This window comes from Macrosteles quadrilineatus, unplaced genomic scaffold (genome assembly GCF_028750875.1).
Source record: "Macrosteles quadrilineatus isolate MER2022 unplaced genomic scaffold, UCM_ALF_1.0 Scaffold_7__1_contigs__length_78375512, whole genome shotgun sequence".
Taxonomy (NCBI): Eukaryota; Metazoa; Arthropoda; class Insecta; order Hemiptera; family Cicadellidae; genus Macrosteles; species Macrosteles quadrilineatus.
The window spans coordinates 58,310,247-58,329,977 of record NW_026542600.1 but is presented as its reverse complement, the minus strand read 5'-3'; the positions used below and the strand labels follow the sequence as shown (position 1 = coordinate 58,329,977).

Sequence of the window (19,731 nt, the reverse complement as noted above, 5' to 3'; positions counted from 1 at the left end):
TCTCAATGTTCGGTGCCGTCAACCCGCCACCTCTCACGTATCGTCAACCAGCCATCATCACGTCAACCCACCACCACACCAAAGAGGTGGCTGGTTGACGTGTATGAACACGTTTATGTGTCACCACGACTACCCGCCATCCCACATTTATCTGAGGTGGCGGGTTGTCGTGCACACTCAAGTCAACGTGTCACCCCAACCACGAGCCACCACGTCAACCCGCCACCTCAAACTTCTTCTTCTTTTTACTGGTGGGTTGACATGGTGGTGCCTTGACGCGTTCCCCCATGTCGACATAGTATTGCGAGCACAGCCACCTTTAACTCTAGGACGCGGCCTTCGAAGTGGCAACATCGCAAGTAGGGTTGTAATAAAATGTTGTAGTTCTCCTCTTTGACTATTACAAGGAGGCAGTTGATCCAGCTGTAAAGGAAAGATTTTACCGAGATTACCTTAGAGCTAAGAAGCTATATAGGTCTAGGATTAATGAAGCAAAGAAACTAGGTAATGAAAATTTCATTAGGGGAGCACACAACCCATGTAAGGCTGCGTGGGAAATTATAAATAGCCATCGTAGAAATCCAAATAAAAGCTTGATCAATGCTGCAAGCCCAGATGAATTCAACAGTTTCTTCATTAACTCGGTAGATGCTATCTTAGGCCAAATTCTCCAGGCTGTTGGCCGACCTGAGGATGCAATTTTCCTTCCTCCAGGTTTCAATGCAAAGTTAGCATCATGGAAAACTGTCAACCCTGATGATGTAAGGAATATTGTGAGGAAAGTAAAAAGGTCTACTAGCCAGGATTTTTATGGCATGTCCTCAGTGGTTTTGAAGGAAATTGTCGACCTCATTGCTGGTCCCCCACCCATGTTATTAATGGCTCCCTGGCAGCCGGTGTCTTCCCTGAATGTTTGAAGCTTAGTAGAGCAGTGCCTATTTTCAAAAAAGGCAACCCTGAGGAACTGAAATATTATAGGCCTATATCCCTGGATCCTGTGATAGGCAAGATCATCGAACACATTATCCAGAAGCAGCTGGCGGACTTTTTTTTAGGATAATGGCCTAATGTTGAGTAGGCAGTTTGGTTTCAGGAGGGGCCGATCAACTTCAGACGCAGTTATGGTTCTAGCTGAGGAAATCAAAAACGCCTTTGAAGCAAGGGACAGTGTTTCAATCACGCTTTGCGACCTCAGCAAAGCGTTTGACTGCGTGTCGCACAGCTTACTGCTGGAAAAACTGAGTCGCTATGGTGTTGAAGGAGTTGCACTAAAGACCATCAAATCTTATCTTGATAACAGATACCAGGTTGTCACAGTTGGTGGTGCCACATCTGGTCCACGCCAGGTTTGCCATGGAGTCCCTCAGGGCTCGGTCCTGGGCCCTCTTCTGTTTCTGATTGTTGTGAATGACCTCCATCTCCAGGGCAGAGCACTCCTGTATGCTGATGACACCTCAATAATAACTAGAGGGAAAGTTATAAACCAAGTTTTGATAGAGGCAGAAGCTGCACTGGATGCTGCTAAAATCTGGTTTGCCAGAAATCGGCTACGGTTGAATGGAGACAAGACCCAGAGGATGTTATGCACTTTAAGCAAAACAATGAATATTGATCAGCAAAGCAGCGTGAAATTGCTGGGCTTCAGCCTAGACCCTAAGTTTACCTGGGAACAACATGTCAGTCATGTATACGTGTTAAACTCTCCCGTGTGGTTTTTCTTCTGTGGAAACTTAGGGGGGTCGTCACTGATAAATATTTGATAAATGTATATCATGCCCTATTTCAAAGCCATATCAGATATACCCTGATCTGGGGACATGCTCCTGGCTGTATAAAAGTGCTTCGTCTGCAGAAGAAGGCAGTCAGAGTGCTGTCAGCCGCTGGTTATAGAGACCACTGTAAGCCCCTATTCGCCAACCTTAAGGTTAAGACCATCTTCAGCCAATATGTTTATTACGGCTTGATTAATCTCAGGAATAACATAGGTGAATATCAACAGAGGGGTGATCTCCATAATCATGACACCAGGCATGCACAGAAACTTGACATTCCTCGATGCAGGTTATCAAGATCCTTGGCAGCCCATCCCATCCCAGCCATGCGATTCTACAACATGTTACCGCCTCGGGCCCACACTGAAGACATGAAAGCTTTCTCCATGCAGATTTTTAACAAACTCACAAATGAGCCGCTGTACTCTTTTGAGGAAGTGTCTGGCGAGTACTTCTGGAACATATAATATGCACCGCCATCACTAGTTTTTCTATTTGTAAATATTGGTTAAATAAGAATGTTATTTTTTTATTAGTTTTATTACTGTAATTTTATTTGACGCAGTCTATCCAACAAGTGTTGGGCAACGACATATAGGAGTTGGTAATGCTGGTAATGGTAATGTTGTTTACTTTGGAGATGGCTAATGGCAAATTTTGTATTTTTTAAGAATACAATATATATATATATTTATATAATTGTTATATATTTTATTTATGTTATAAAATAAAATATAAATGAATTATAGGTACGCAAATTAATGAGCTTGTGTCACCTGTCTGCTATGTTATCTTATGGGACGTCTAGCGCTAGACAACACCATTTGCAAGGTTGTCAATTCCGCCAGGCCGCGGCCTGGGGCCCGTTTCATAATAAACTACAAGTTACAAATTACAACTTGTAACTTGTAATTTCCATAAGATTTGCATTGGGCAATCAGCTGATTTACTAATAATAATTTGTAGTTTATTATGAAATAGGCCCCTGGAGTTAAAGGTGGCCGTCCCGCATGCCCATCATCACGTCCAAAGCCATCACCTTGGGTTCTTGATTATAGTTTAGTTCACATAGTCACGGACAGAGAACTATAAATGCAGTGGTCCTCCATCCTGCTGGAATATTATTCTGGCTATGGGTAGCTGAGTGGTTCCAGTGCTCGTCGAACAATCAACAGGATACAAGTCAATTGTCAATGCATTTTTGTAATGTTCAATGACAAATAAATGATTCTGATTCTGAAAAGGTCACCGGTTCAATTCTGAGAAAAGTGAGTAGCTTTGCAACCAGCTGATCTTAGTCAGTAAAAGAATTTCTAAGATCATCTCACAACATTCTACCATAGACTAACCAACACAAGGGGAGAGTATTTTTTATCTATGATTCTACACTCTTCCTTAATTCATATTTGGGTTTAAATACGCACCTAGGTGGCGTCCCCATTTCAAAATAACTGATTGAGCTTCCTTAATGCTGTTTCCTGATTGATTTAGTTTGTTTCTCTTGCATGGTGTACTGCGTTGCAGATTGTGTCTGCTTTAAGATTTTTATGTTTTAGCTTGTTTGCTTTTTATAATATTATTCTGTAGTACTGTAGTTTTATTTGCGCTAGTTTATTTCAATGCTTATGATATGACTTAGCCTATTGTGCATTTTCTTTATTTAATGGCCAAATGAATTATGATTGAATACAACTTTTTGAATTGTGGTATTTAAAAAAAAAAATTTTAGATGATGAGTGGAAAAATTAAAATTTTATTTTCATGTATGTTACGATTGGCATAACCTAACTAATATAAACCGCCAGAGTGGCAATCTTGTAATCTCATTGTCATAATAACATATGTTAGCTATTTACTGTTTGCTCATTGGTCGTTCATCTCCTTGTTGATCCTTCTCCTCCTTCGATCACGGTCGTCGTCTGCTTTTATTTAATCAATAACAGAATAACACGTTGAAAACAGATTCAGATTGTGTGTTAGGACCATTTTCAACAAATAACTTATTATAGAATTATAAGTAGTTAAATATTTTAATTGTTTATTTAAATTTCATATGTTTTGCAACAAAGTTCCAACATAATATTGTGTAAGTCCCGCTAATGTTAAGTAAAATGTGATAAGTTATTGATATTTATTTGAGAGATCTGATTTAGGCTACTCAATCATAATAAATTACTTAATTATTTATCATTTCGATCATCAATGATCACTTTTCGTTAACAAAGACTGTTTATCCTATGCTACTTGGAATTATTAGTGGCATCCTTTAGGCTTAGGTACCATTACCACAATTTTTCATACCAGCGTTGTTAAAACCAGAAAGTCTACCTCCAACCAGCAAATTAAAGTATTGTGTTCTGTTTTGTGGTAATGATTTCAAAAGAAGATAACTCGTCATTGTTATGTCATATACTGAATTGGAACATGGTTATCAAGGATTGCGAAGAGCAAGGCCATCATTTTATGTAGGGGAAGATGCAACAAGTATAAGATTGGTGAAAAATAGGGTGAGTATAATTTTACTTGACATGAACCGATACCTTTAACATTTGCAATTAGTAAGCTATTTACATGTTTCCGACCTGAATTGCTAACTATGCCCAAATAATTTGTAGGAAAGAGTAAGTTTTACGTTGATTGTACATTTTTGTGTTAAGTAGGCCTAGGCTCCTACGGTACTTGTTAAACTTAAAGCTTGACACATTTTTTTGTGGACTAGCACAACTCATTTCACATGTTTAACATAACTTAGCCTGTTTTGTGTTAAATCAATTATAGGCTCATGTTAGTCATGTTGTAACATGCAATCTGGTTGCTGGAGAAGAGAGAAGATTGTTTTAGCCTATAAGAATTAATTCTAACAACTCTGCCCCCCTGTATGTTACATTCTGGATGAAATATGTGAACAATCATTGTTTTGTATCACTAAAAAATGTAATACCGTACCAACTAAACACATCTCACTCGGCATATTTTAACAGCTTTCAAGTTATTAATTGTTTTTGAATATTTAACTTAAATCTACAGAAAAGAAAGCTGATAAACCTAAGTTAAGTCTATTGCTTGAAAGTAGTTGCACATTTTCTAGTGACTTGTTACTGTACCTACAGGTCTAACTTAGAGGTGTTCAATAGAAATAACGGATAACTTCATTCTAGACTGGTGTATGAGCTAACTTAGCTTCTGTATTTTATTTCCAACCCGTTGTAAACCCCCTATCATTGTTAATATAAATTCTAAATCAGCTGTGCTAAATTCCGGTCTTATTCTAAAGGACTACAGTGCACGTTGATAGTTAAACACTGTTTTTCAATCTTCTATATTATAGCCTAATTTATTAAAAGACATTAAGTTATTTGATTATAACACTCGTAGGTTATACTGTACATTTGTCCATAACAATTATCTAGGTAGGTACTCAAAATTAAAAATAAACAAAAGATAAATTTTACTGTTGAGGATTAACTTTCCATCTTAAACAAAGTGTGTTGATCCAAGCCCATTGTGTGACCTTAATTTAAATCATCACAGAATCAGCTTGGTGTGGCATTTTAACTCAATAACTTATAGACCTAGTTTTTAGGCGTAATGATGTTAATAATTGTGATCAAACATTGGAAACTTGAAAGTGCATTGCCTAGTCTTCTATCCTTAAAAAATTCAAAATACCGGTACTTATTTTCACTTTTATATCTCTACACTATTAAATGTAGGCCCTAATGCAAACAGGTCCTATTTGTTATACATATATAAAACAGTATAAATGAATGGATGGAAGGCTCTTTTTGATTTCAGGAACTTTTATAGCCTAGCTCAAAAGCAACATACATGACAAACATAGTTTTAGATGTTTTAGTTTTCCTTATTATAGGCCTAACTTAAGTATCTTTACCCCTTTATACCAAGCATCCATCGTTGACCAGTAATGACTGGATGGATTTCGTCAAAAGAAAAAAAATAGTTTCAATACTTTAAACATTTCATAATTAATCAACAATTAATACCGTACTGCAACAATTAATACTTCAACAATTAATACTCAAGCTCTACATTTATTTATATATTTCCTCTCAACGGTTACACCATTTTACAGCAAATACATGATATGTTACATGTTGTATCTAATAGGCCACAAAATATTAAGTAACACTACTCTAACAATAAATATACAATAAATAAGCTTAACAAATAATATAACAACAAAAGCATAAAGAGATTTGTACGTAATAACATTATACATAATAACAATAATAATATCAACAATTTTGACTAGATACAAGTACCTAAGTGTAAGTGCTTGACGTTACAAACATAGATGATATTGACAAACAAAACAATTTGAAGAAATTAAAAAAATTAAATTGTAGGACACTTGATTATGTATGAAGCCTGACTATATTGAGAAACAAGAAACAAGTTAATGACACAGGGATACAAAATAACAGCAAAACAACAGCAACAAAAGGGAGATAAATACAATTTAAAGTTTAAGTAACTAGTGACTAGATGGAAAACAAGAATAGATATATAAGGAGCTGGATGATCTTCGACCTGAAGACGTGAGTTGAAACGCCAAAGAAGTCGACATCAGCTCCAACTTCGCTCCCTAGCTGGTGTAGGCGAGATATCCCACTGTTGTAAGCATAATATGTTGGGAAGAACTGCCGTTTGAATATGGATCTAGAGCGTGTTCCTCTTGGTGCAGTGAAGTTGATGCAACTAAGAAGTTCTGGGCAGTCCATGAGGCCATTAATTACTTTGTATAAGAAGAGAAGATCCAGAAACTTGTGTCTAATGCAAAGAGGTTGAAGGTTATACTGTATCTCCAGGTCACAAACTGGGGTTTGGGAGTATTGATAACCAAGTTTGAATCCCAACATCTTGATGAAGTGTTTTTTTACTTTCGCAAGCATTTCCAGGTGCCCCACTTGATAAGGTGTCCAAATTGTTGAGCCATATTCAAGTATCGGTCTGATCAGTGTTTTGTAAAGAACAATGAGAGAGTGAGGGTTGGTAAAGTCCTTTGTTGATCTATGAATGAATCCCAGTAATAAATTTACCCTGTAAATAATGTTGGAAATATGCTCCGCTGGATTTAAGTTTGGTGTAATTTTCATATTGATGGATGTTAGCCTCCGGATTACTGTATAATACTTAAAGTGGTTTAAATACCTGCATTTAAGTAATCCAATTCATTGCTTATGTTGCAACCGGTTTCAACTCCGTGGAGTCATCTTCAGGCGTCCAAGGATATAAGTTATCACTTCATTTGAAGGTCGTCATAGTTTAAAAAAAAACAAATATACACGTAACACGAACATTGAACACTGAACACTGACGTTTAACATTAAAAAAACATACAAAGTTGCTGAGAAGGTTAGCGACGCGTACCAGCCGGATGTAAAGTCTAGACTACCGTGGTTGTGCGTAGGTCTAATGGTCAATGACGTCGCCTTCTTATCTCTTGTCACCGATCATCGCATTCCCTTCTACCTTCTCTCTCATCCAGTATCATGATTGCTGTATTGTAAATAAAATTAGACTGAAATGAGAGTTTGTCGTTCAGCACGTTCTCTTTGTCGGATCTTACAGCTCTGTAACCTTCTCAGCAACTTTGTATGTTTTTTTAATGTTAAAATTAATTACTTGTGTTCAGTGTTCAATGTTCGTGTTACGTGTATATTCGTTTTTTAAAAACTATGACGACCTTCAAATGAAGTGCTAACTTATATCCTTGGACGCCTGAAGATAACTCCACGGAGTTGAAACCGGTTGCAACATAAGCAATGAATTGGATTACTTAAATGCAGGTATTTAAACCACTTTAAGTTTGGTGTAATGATGATCCCAAGGCACTTTACCTTATTCACCCTCGATAGTCTTGAGTCTGCAATATAGTAGTCTCAAAACCATGGGTTGTGGTCCTATGACAAAATGACATGACTTGACACTTTGAAATATTAAGAGACATTGCATTATTTTTACACCAGTTAACAATGTCATCAATGGAGTTTTGGAGGTTAACATAGTCATCCATAGATCCAATTCTTGAAAACACCTTGATGTCATCGGCAAACATGAGGAACTTTGTTGATAGTGAGGTGGCAGTATCATTAATAAATACATTGAAGAGTAGAGGGCCCAAACGTGAACCTTGGGGGATTTAATGCATTGTTAGTAGTAGGCCAATTTATTAATTCCCAAACAACATCATGTCAGTTACTTAACCTCTTAAGCTCTGAACTGTCATCTGCTATTGATCCCAGTTTGATTGATGTGTTTTGCTGTACTCAGTGCTTGAATAAAAATAAAACTTCTGTCATATTTGTTGTACTGTAATATTAAAACTATGACAGGGATGTCATATTTGACATGTGACGCCTTTACATACCATACTTCTTTAATAACCATTTGATTTGGTTATTAAAATCAAACCATTCATGTTCACAAAACATAGATACAATGCACTGATAGACAAATGTTAATAAAATAAAATAAAATACAATCCAGAATTTATACAAGGGAATATTTAGAAGGCTAGGTCCAGTAAAGACAATTTGAAGAAATAACAAACAAACAGTAGATATCTTACAGTGATGTACAAAAAGATGAAAACAACAGTAAACAGTTTTCACACAATGCCCAACTCTTAATTTTTCTGATAACAGAATCTTGAAGCCTATACAAATAATTTTCCCATTTAGAAAATGAAATTTTATACCCTCTGAAAAAACCGATTTAGCTTATGAACAATGTATTCAATACAAACCTTTTGCTGATGAGAGAAAAAACATTTTTTAAGGTTGTACGGAAAAATAGTATACCGGTACTGTTTTCTCTGGCTTTTCTCTTGCCCATAAAGACTGAGAAAATATCTCATCATTTTAATAGAATACTTCCTATATAAAATTTGTATTTTCTGATACTGCATTATGACCTGTTCTTAAGCTTATGCTATAGAATAGAACGCTTTTAGTAAATTAGCAAACCCAGAAAATTACCTATTATTTATTACACAATATATTCTATAGGTAGACCTACAATAGCCTCTCCAAATCCATCCAAACTACAGAACTATTTATTGATGTTGCTACTTTTTCCAGTAGGGAACATAACATTTACTACATAGGGTAACATTTATTATTAACATATTTGCGTTTGACGACAACAAATGAGCTGTCTTGGTTCTGTACCTAATATAAACAGTTAACACTTAAAGTGCCGTTGACATGTTTGAACATGAAAATTGCATTTATTTCAATGTTAAGCAATGGCGGGAATTCCCGTCATCAGCACCCAACGTGTTAATACCTAACATTGGAACTATGAACACATAGGTGTGGTGTCTGAAGTCATATTTTATATTTGCTTGCTTCTCACTGTTTCAGTTTTGATTTTCTAAACATTTGCACGTTAATGATGGGTGATTTCACACACATTCCTGATGTTTATGTATTCGATGTTGACAACTCTGCTGAACCTTATTGGCAAACGGTATTTTTGTGTGGTTGGGCTTTTAGCCAGTTGCTTGAAAAACTAACCTCTGCCCCTTTGTTTGTGTTTACACTCGTTTAAGCTTACTTGTTAAATAATTGATCAATGGCTAAGACTAGGGCAACAAAGTGTAAACAACTCCAGTTAGGTTGTGGGAACCACTTGTTTTCTTCTCCTCTACTAGCTTACGCCTTGCTATGCTTGATACATTACATATATGACATTTTAGGAGCCTATTTGGTCTGACAAATTCAAGGGTCGAAAGAGGTCTTCAATCTCTGTTATGAAATGTTATATATTAATCCTTAAAATTCAGCAGACAAAAAATATCTCCCTTTTTACATACTGTTAATAAATCTCCATAAATAAATAACTTCTGTTAAGTTACCTCGTTTTTTGCAAAAACTTGTTTTGATATTAATTTATTACATTTTACATGTTTTGAATTAGTTTGATCTGTATATGCTAATTTCCCGTTATTATTCAATTCAAATAAACATAGCCCAAATGTTTTGTGGTTCATTTTCATTGTCATCCACAGTGATGCCCAGCATAGTAAAATGTAGAGAAATCATCTGTTTGGTTAACCAATTCTAGTGAACATAATGCCTCTTTGACAAGTATAGGCAAAGTAGGATATATTCTCAAAGTCTGAAAAGCTTAACAAGATTAATAGTTGTTTTTTATTTCAATTTAATAGCTTGATGGCTAGCAATGCTGTATCAAAAATTGGTTATGTTTATTAATAAAAAAATAAAAAAAATAGTACTGCTTTATAGTGTTCATAAAAAAGCTCTGAATGGCCAACATATTTGTTTCAAATATACCATTAAATATTGTTTCACACTTATAAAACTTTTTTGTTATTTAAGTGTTTTTCATTGGTGACCTTTTAGTAATCCTATCTTTTCACTAATTCACTGTGCCTGGTGCTGAGAGTCTACTGTATTGTCTTATATGAACATTGATGATTATTGGATTGAAAATCATCCTTTTTATATAAGTTTAAAGTTATCTTTTCAGTGAAATTAAAAAAAATACTACTGTAATGCATTTTGGGTTAAAAAAACTATTTTCACTCCTATTGCCCTATTATATAGTCTACTGTATATTTTTAGGTGTCTGAGTGATAGTAATTTTTATGCCTATTATCTCTTGTCACTTATTTTCATTGAGATATAATCTGTGATTTGTAAATTTCTTATTAGTCATATATTATTAATATAGAGCTAAATAATTAAAGAACTTTGTATTTTATGATTAATTTTTCTTGATATTCAACTTGATTTGTTTGTTTTAACTAACCAAGACTAGTGTTCACAATAGTTGTTGACAGAACAGCTGGATAAGGCACGCCTTCTCTTAATTGACCCTCATGAATCAGACCTAGTTCGGTTACAATTATTAAAATCATGTAACATTCTGTATAAACCAATGTATTATTGCTAATACACCAGTAGAATCAAATCCATTTTATTGAATGTCTACCTGTTGATCAAACGAAATTACAACTTGACTTTTCAGTTACTTAGGGGGTGGGGGAGGATGTTAAAACGCACAATCTTTTCAGTGACTTGAACTGAGATGAGTGGGTTATGGTATACAATATTTTGTGCGGCATCGATTTTGAGCTAGTTTTCTGTTCCCAAAATATGTTTGCTCTCTGATTCTGAACTATGAATTTATTCATTGTCTGCAACAGAATGCGAAACAAAAGGTAGGTTTGGAAAACTAGATTTTTTTGTGACTTTTGGGATCTTTTTAAAATGAAAATCCTTTACTTACCAGTGACTTCTGTAACTGGTAGACACCCTGATCAATCTATTCTTAATTTTACAATTTTTTATCACAAAATTGTGTACTCAAGTAACGGTGGAAGTATACAAAGTAATTTGTCTATTATAGTCAAGAGTACTGAGTATTTTAGTCTTAAATCATACCGGTATATCGTTAAATTACAATGGTTTTGACAATCACCTTTTTACAATAACTTAATGTTCTTACACTTTATTCAAAAAAGTCTGTTTTCTTTACCTTTCATTTTCCTGAGTAAGTTTTCCTGTGTGGTTTGTTAGAGAAGAATGGGAGTGGAAGACTCTAGTAGATTTGTAGAAAAGGTCTTTTATATCAAAAAGTTTTGAGGTCCAAGGCGAATAAACCAATTTCTACTTTGATTCGGACAGGAGGCGGTTCAAGCCAAGCAGGGGTTGTTCCGGGATTGGTTAAAATAAATCTACTGTAGACAGTTATTCATAAAAAGAAAATCTAACTTCTAATTAGTTGCTTTTACAAACTATAATAGTGCTAATTGCATTTTAAGTCAGAACAAAACAAAATAATAAATAGTTTGATATTTTAAATCATGTCCGTTACTTAATCAATAGGAAATGTCTTTGATGTGGTACGGCCATTTTTGTGTGGGACATTTTTGAGGCATTTTTATTCAGTTTTTTAGATGTGTTTATTTTCCCAAACTACAGAATAAAACCATAACCAGAATATTTAACCAATCCAAGATTTTATTACACTTCAATTCAAATAACAATAAAAAATGACATTGTGTGTTTGGTGGGCATGGAATTTTACTACTTTTAATTAAAAAATAGTATTAAATACAACAGGATGATTTATTCATTATCCAACCTTTTCCATCCAAACCATTATATCAAGAGTTTATATTGTAATAAGGCATCAAACGAGTATGAATTGTTTTGTCTAATTGCATGTGTATTAGTGTGCTTCAAACTTGAATTTAAAAAAATCATTAATAATTGGCTAACATTGACATAATATCAAAATATATAGTATCTAGTCATGTCCACGTCTTTGACAATCCTATATAAGTTAAAACACTATAACTCATTATATTCAAGGAAATAGTAATTAATACAATTATAAACACATTGAACATTTTTGACAATGGTTTTTAGTGACCCAGCTAGCAATTTAAAAGCCGTTATTTAGAGAGGTTGCAAGCATGCTCTTTGCAGCTGGTATGTCTCACTCATGCCAAAACTTACTGTTGTGTCAGAGTCAGATGGATCTGTTCTCTCGTTCCGGTTTTCATCCAGATTTGCATTTTGAAGTTTCGGTATTGTTATTATGCTTTGCAGGATTTGTGGATTTGACAAGTTGATAATTTTATGGATGAGACACAATGTACTTTTGGTCTTTTAAAATGTAGTTATATAGTTTTGTGTTAGAAAATGGTTTGGTTGTTAAAATTACTATTTAGGCTTGAATCTTAAATAGTTTAGTTGTTTTGAGGTTAATTGAAACAGTTTGAATGATTCCTGACTTTAAATGTGTTTAGGTAAAACACCGTTACTTGACTTAAGTGAACAGTGAAACAGTTTTATTTTGGTTTCAGTAGGCTTAGCTATGTAACAACAACTTATAACAGTACTTATCATTTTTATAATTTGTTAAGCATTTTAACACAATAATGTTGGTTTATACAAAACACTCAAGTCATATTAAGGCCTGTATTTTTTCTTTCTATTTCCGACTGTTTTTTAATACATGAATATGCCTTTAGGATTGATTTAAGCTAAACGTAGCTAAACATATTACACACTTTGTCTCAAAATGATGACACCCAGTTTATCCTGCACAACACACTCATGCCAAATTAAATCAAAATTGAAACAAAATTACACAAGTTAAATTGTTTAGTGACACATAGATATTATATATTCATACAGGCTGCGGCAAAAAAACCAATCTATTTTCTGCAGCACACTCATCAGCGACAGGTCGTCTGAGGGTTGTGGGGGTGGGCTCGTTGGAAAGCCTACACACTGCCATTATCTGTAGGTAGTCATAGAACAGTGGTTGCCTGAGCTTTAATGTGTCTTTGAAGTGTATGTGTCTTAATGTGTGTTTGTTATTGAGTCGTTAAAAAATAATGATTCAGTCATTGCAACTCAGCTCCGTGCATTCTTACACTAAAGGTGACATAGAGAGGTTCCGTCGTGATTATGTGTATGGATAATCAACAAAATTAAAAAGATTACCGTAGTTCAAATCAAGCTCTTTGGATGAAAATTAAGATCAAACCTAAAAATTTGTGTAACCGAGCTTTCAGACATGTTGAAGGCAACCGCTAGTTTTCGGGCAGGTATGAGGACTTTTTTCCAAAGTAGCACAAACTCTATCGAATGTTGAGTTGTTTAGGCTGTTTTTCTGGCGTTTTCTTCTTCAGAGCTCTTCTTCAAACTCTTCTTCAGAGAGTTTCGTTATCTGGCATCCGATCTGACTTTGGACGGCCAGCCAATTCCGGTTAATGCTTGAGAGCCCCCCAGCTCACGCCCCCCCCCCCCGCACCACAGGCCCACCGCCACTGGCCAAAGTCTTAATAAGTATGGTTAAGACTTAGATTTGGGAACCCCTGTACTTTTTCATTTCAGACAAAATGCCTGGTCTGTCCGAATTGTTTTTTGTGACTGGATCCGTAGAAAATGATAACTTTCATGGAAATTCGGTTTTGATCGAATTTGGAGCCTGCAGGAAAAGCTTCCTCCTTTTGAATAAGTCCCCAAACCAGGCCAATGTGATTATGGAAAGGGGATGCACCGCGAGTTTGTTATTAAAAATCCGTATGATAGTACATTAATTGCTTTAGATTGTTCATCTATGGATAAATCTACATTACCTTTCACAGATTTCTCTATAAATTTCATTGTTTGCCTTGATAATCGAATCAAAACAAAAATGTTATGAGAGCTCTTTAGCAGCAAATATATCCTCATAGACACAAATTTTTTTATCCGTTACAATGTCTACAGATTTAATTGTAATTTGTTTTATAGGTAACGAACCTGTTTGAATGAATTCTATATGGCAAATGATAATTACCTAAGTCTTCAGGTGGTACTATTATCATTTGAAAATATGGATATTTTATTAATACCCCCGTAGGAAACCTGCAGACTAAGCGAATTCCAAATTGTCTGATTGGATTTTTACTAAAATATTTTATAAATAACATTAGATTAAAGAGTACCTAGGTTTGCTGCTACAGAGAAGGTAAAAAGTGTTTCTTTGACCAAATGTTAATAGTATAGTATAAAAAATAATATTCCAAATTTGATCAAAATCCATCCACAAACAAGCAAACTACATCAGTTTTCTTTTTTTCCATAAGAAACATGTGAATCTTAAAATGAACTTGCTGTTTTTCAACATTTTCTCTGTAAGGTTTAATTTAATAACAACCTTCGATGTACAAAACTATTTGTATTTTTTTAAGCTCTACACGATGGTGGTATTGAAAATGAGTCATTTCCATGTTTTAAAAGTAAAAATTTGAAAACAACAAATTGTTAAACATTTCAAAGCCCCAAAATACCCAGTTCATGACCTAATATTGCTGGTTAGCAAACTCATTCAAGTTTATCCTGCCCTACACCTTCAAGCCATATTTAATCAAAATCGGACCAAAATTACTCTTCAAGTTATCGGTCACACACACACACAGTATATGTATATACATACACAGTGTGTAAATTAAGTAGGTATTGAAACATATCTGTATTTTTAAAACCAAAATAGATAAAAATATACTGTTTGTGGCAATAATTGTAAACAAAGGTTCCGCAATTTTTTACATCAAAAATATTTGTTTACCTCCCTAATAGGGTAGTGGGTAGGGGGGCTAATTTTTTTCAAATAGCAACCCCTATTGAATGACCCCTCATTTTTAAGGATTTGTCAAAAGAAACACAATGAAGCAAACCCGAGGTGGATATCTCACCCCTAGCCAAAATGGCAGGTATTCCAAAATTTGATTTACTGTATGTGAAAAAGCACCACTTTCACAAATAATGGAAAGAAATCTTTATTTTTAAAACCGAAATAGATAGAAATATTCTGTTTGTGGAATTGATTGTTAACATAGGTTCCGAAATTTTTTACATCAACAATATTTTTTCAACTAGGGGGTGGGGGTGACTTATTTTTTTCAATAACAACCGAACCCCTTATTGAGTGACCCCTCATTTTGAAGGGTTTGTTAAAAGAAAAACAATGACGCAAACCTGAGGTAGATATGTCATCCCTAGCCTAAATGGCGGGTATTCCAAAATGTAATTTTTGTAAAAAAGCACCCATTTTGGAATATCCGCCATTTTGGCTAGAGGTGAGATGTTCACCTCGGATTTGCGTCATTGTGTTTCTTTTGTCAAACCCTTCAAAATGAGGGGTCACTCAATAGGGGTTGCTATTTGAAAAAAAGTCGCCCCCCACCCCCTACCCTGTTAGGGGGATTAATAAATACTAGTGTACATGTTGCTCGAAATCGAGCAATTGCAAAGAAGTAAAGGAGTTATTTAAAAACAAATAACTTATTTAAGAACAAATATAAGTCATAAATTCCGATGAGTTTAAAAGAGTCAACCCAAAGATTACGTAACTAATGATAATACTCACAATGTACTTAACAGTTCAATATAATCAACATTTCTCGTAAATATTTTATCAATTTTCAAAAGCTGATCTGGCTTTTAGTGTATTGTAGAAATGTTTCCAACTTATAGCCGCAATAGGTTGCCCATGTTGGTCTTAGTCAATGATAATGTAGTCTGCATGGTATCACCCATTGTCGCCAGGACGTTTACAAATTTCAGTCTTTATTTTAATAGCACCAAAAAACCATTAACTACCTGATTTTCTGCATAACCTCTCAGTCACAATTTTACAATTTACATATGTTCTTCTTCTCAATTTTAATTTCTGACAACTTTAAAGGGCCCCAGGGCCTCACTCTCTCGTATTTCCCTAAAAAAAAGTTTTCTGCACAACTTCACGTTACGCTCTTTCCAATGACATCAAAAACATGTCAATCGGTTCAGTAGTTTCGGAGGAGTAATTGTCACAAAAAACCTGTTTGCGTATTAAATAAGTATAGATTTTTGATGTAAAAAATTGCGGAACCTTTGTTAACAATTATTGCCACAAACAGAATATTTCTATCTATTTCGGTTTTAAAAATACAGATTTGTTTCAATACTTAATTTACACACTGTATATACAAATTTGAACAAATAGTGTTTTTAGCCTCTGGGGACATCAAAATGATAAAGTAAATCGTTCTCTGGCCCTGGTCTTACCGTGCCACCTAGGGTAATAGCTGCTTCCCTATAGGGAAATTCGCTAAACACAATTACTTTACTACCACTGAAAAAAAAATATTTAAAGTTAGGCTATTCAAATTGAATTGATCAAGGCTAATTCAAACTTAATACTACATAATTATGCTAAGGTAAATCCATGGTTTTACAAATTTACATGTTAGGCTTCGATTTCCCACAGTAAAACTTTTAAATCAATCTAAATTTCATCAATCAAAGCACTAGAGTAATTTTTTTTTGTAAGCATATTAGAATTTTTGTTAATAAAATTAGTACTTATTTATCTTAAGTTTTGTGCTTCGTTTGTGGAATTGTATTTAGGTTTATTATGGTTTTAGACAAGAAAATCCATGTTAGAGGTCAGTGAAGAGTTTAATTTGCTTTCTAAAGTCTTGATAGCTGTACATAGTGAAAGTGAACCAGGTGAAGGCAAACAATGAGTGACATCAGTTGACTCAAGCATCTGTTGAATTGTTTCTGATAGAAAAGTGATTCAAGAATCAATTATTTCCTCTTCTTGTTTTAAGAAATTTACACCCCTTATGCATCTAGAAATATCTTCAGCACTGGTAAAATCATTTATAGGCTTGAAAAGTATATTTTGCATAGTTAATTGGTTTGGTTACTAGACTGGGAACATTTGGTCCATTCATAATCTTTATCAAAGCCGTATTACCCTAACGGGGGACACGGCGGTAGCCTAGGAGGGGGCCTCACTTGGGGCTTAAAATTTTTTTCTTGATCAATTTATTTCACCGATAATCTGTTTCGCCGCGATTGCGGGGGAGATCAATCCAGGAGGCAAACATGGATAAATTAATGATTCCATCGTGATCAGAGGAGACGAAGATGATGTCTCCGCAAACGCACAATATGTTCAATGTTTCCGCAAGTACAGGAGACTTTCAAAATTTTGCCGCGATCGCAGAAGATGAAGATGATTGTCTCAGCGATCGCACATGATATTCACTATTTTTTCACGTGGAGATGTTCACAATCCCTTCGCGACCGGGGAAGCGAGCTGGTGTAGTGGTTAGAGCGCGGGACTTCTGTCCCTGAGGTCACGGGTTTGATCCCCGCCTAGTCACCAATGGATTTTATTTAAGTGATAATGCCGCAACCCCTAGGTCGAGCCTGAAGTAATGTGAAAAACAATCCCAGGCTCGTGCCTAGCGTCCTAGGACACAAAAAAAATCCCTCCGCGACCACTGCAGATGTCCACGATTTTACTGTGACCGAAGAAGAGGCCTACAATTTGGCCTTGATTACTGATTATGTTTAAACCGAATATAGTATATCAATTAATTAATATATTTTAAATTCATTTTTTCCATAACTACCCAATTTTTATCCGATGCCCGAAAGTCAACATTTTTTACTGAACCTGAAATAAATAAAAAATTTCTGGCCCCGACCTATGACCCCTAATATTATAAAAAAAAAACAATCTACTTATTTATTAACTAGTCTTTCAAGTCGTTTTGCCGATCATATTGTTAGAAACAAAAGGTCACTTCATCGAGTTGAAGCAATTCCATACCCTAAATTACAACCTTCGAAGAATCAGAATACAGAGGGGCCTCTCTGAGCCGCCCGGGGCCTCATGGATTCTATTTACGGCCCTGATCTTTATAAAATTTATCATATATAGCTTCGGAATCATATAGCTTAGTTTATTGCAGCGTTGTTCATCATTGTCTCTTAGCTTTGTGGCTCTGCTAAGTTTGGTTATGCCGTAAATATACATCTGAAAATAAATTATTATACAATTTTGGGTAAACTTTCTCATCCACTGTATCTTTTATGTTCAACATTCAGTTTCAGAGGATGAAGTATCATTTCACTCTCTTAGTGATAGGAAACTATCAACACAGTTACATACTTGATTCAGAATATTTTGTTCTGATAAAAAAATAACATACAGAACTAAAAATCAGGAAGAGAATTCCGGTCTCAAATATTATTTTATTTTGTTTGAATTGCTATTATTTTTTTGTTCTAAATTGAGCCTGCTTATAATTAACAGATTCAGCAGTTGTAATTCTCAAAAAGACCATTTGTTTAAGAAATTATTGTCTTTAATGTTGTCCAAAAATAACAAATCTAAAACTTTTAAAGTACGAGAAAGGCTGTACCTACCATCTTTCGAACATCTTTTCTATATTGTAATCAATCATTACTGTAATGTTATAGCAAATTCACTTAAATATACTCATCATAAATCCAAAACATTAAAGCAGTGTAGAATTCTTACTTAACATGACCGCATAGAACTAAGACAGCATTTCTGAAAAGTTTGTCTTTTAAGATTAGCCTACTCAAGTCTGGGTACTTATCATTGCAGCTTATCTCCACAATTATCTTGTTTGGTAAGGTTATTATAACTGATTTCCGTTTAGGGTTAGTTCTTCAAAGTGGTTGGTTGTGCATGCTTGCTCAACTTTAGTATTTCAGGTAAACAGCATTTATCTCAATATCTCAATATAATTAACTCAATCTGATTAAATATTTACTTTTTACCTTTTTTAGACATTTAAAATCCTGTAGCTTCATCATTAGGTACTTTTCAATGACAGATTGCATAAAAACATTTTCACAAAGCTATTTTGTCTTTTTCAATAGGTATTGATTTTAAAATTGGTAGCCTACCCTTAGATGAATTGAAAAAGAACACTGATTAAATGTGTAATTTGATTAAATAGAAATATTATAAATTCACCATGAACGCTTTAAGTATAAGGTTAACATTGCATATATAAACACTCTATATAAATTAGGCTGTTTATACATTTATTTTATTTTATACATTTATTACATAGGTAAAGGCCTAAACAGTTTTTAACGCTCCTATCCTCCAACATAAGGCTGTAAAACAAAGTTGCAAACATCAACTATGATAGTAATATGTAAGGTAAGTTACCCCCCAACCCCCCTCAAACATTTATAATTTATTGATTTTTCTTTAAATCTCAGTTGATATCATAGTGTAATATACAGGATGTACAAAAAAGATGGGGACATAATTTACGTAGTGATTCCTTGTATCAAAATAAAAAAGTTCTATAGAAGCATATGTTCTATCTTGTTCTGCTTAATTAGTGTCTGTAGCCTATGTATATTTGTGTTTTTTACAAAAACATTCATAACTCCTTAACGGTTTGAGAAACAGGTTGAAATTGTACAAAACGTTCATCTTAATAGTTTCTATATTTAAAATGAAATAAAAAATTCTTTATTTTACAAGGCAAAGTTAACCTGACAAACGTAAATATAAAAAATAAAAATACAATGAGATTTCTTAATCTAATATAAATCTACATATTTATCAAATCACA

The 19,731-nt window shown here is 34.4% G+C and overlaps 1 protein-coding gene across 1 annotated transcript in view; it reads left to right on the top strand.

Annotated features, from left to right (window-relative positions):
• The first annotated feature begins 3,704 nt into the window (after nt 1-3,704).
• Nucleotides 3,705-19,731, top strand: part of LOC128999030 (inositol hexakisphosphate and diphosphoinositol-pentakisphosphate kinase 2) — a 28,010-nt gene continuing 11,983 nt past the window's right edge. Inside the window, exons 1-2 of the mRNA XM_054425386.1 lie at nt 3,705-4,279; nt 9,161-9,266. Coding sequence (XP_054281361.1) covers nt 9,189-9,266 — 78 coding nt within the window. The 5' untranslated portion in view covers nt 3,705-4,279; nt 9,161-9,188. The remainder of the gene's footprint in view (nt 4,280-9,160; nt 9,267-19,731) is intronic.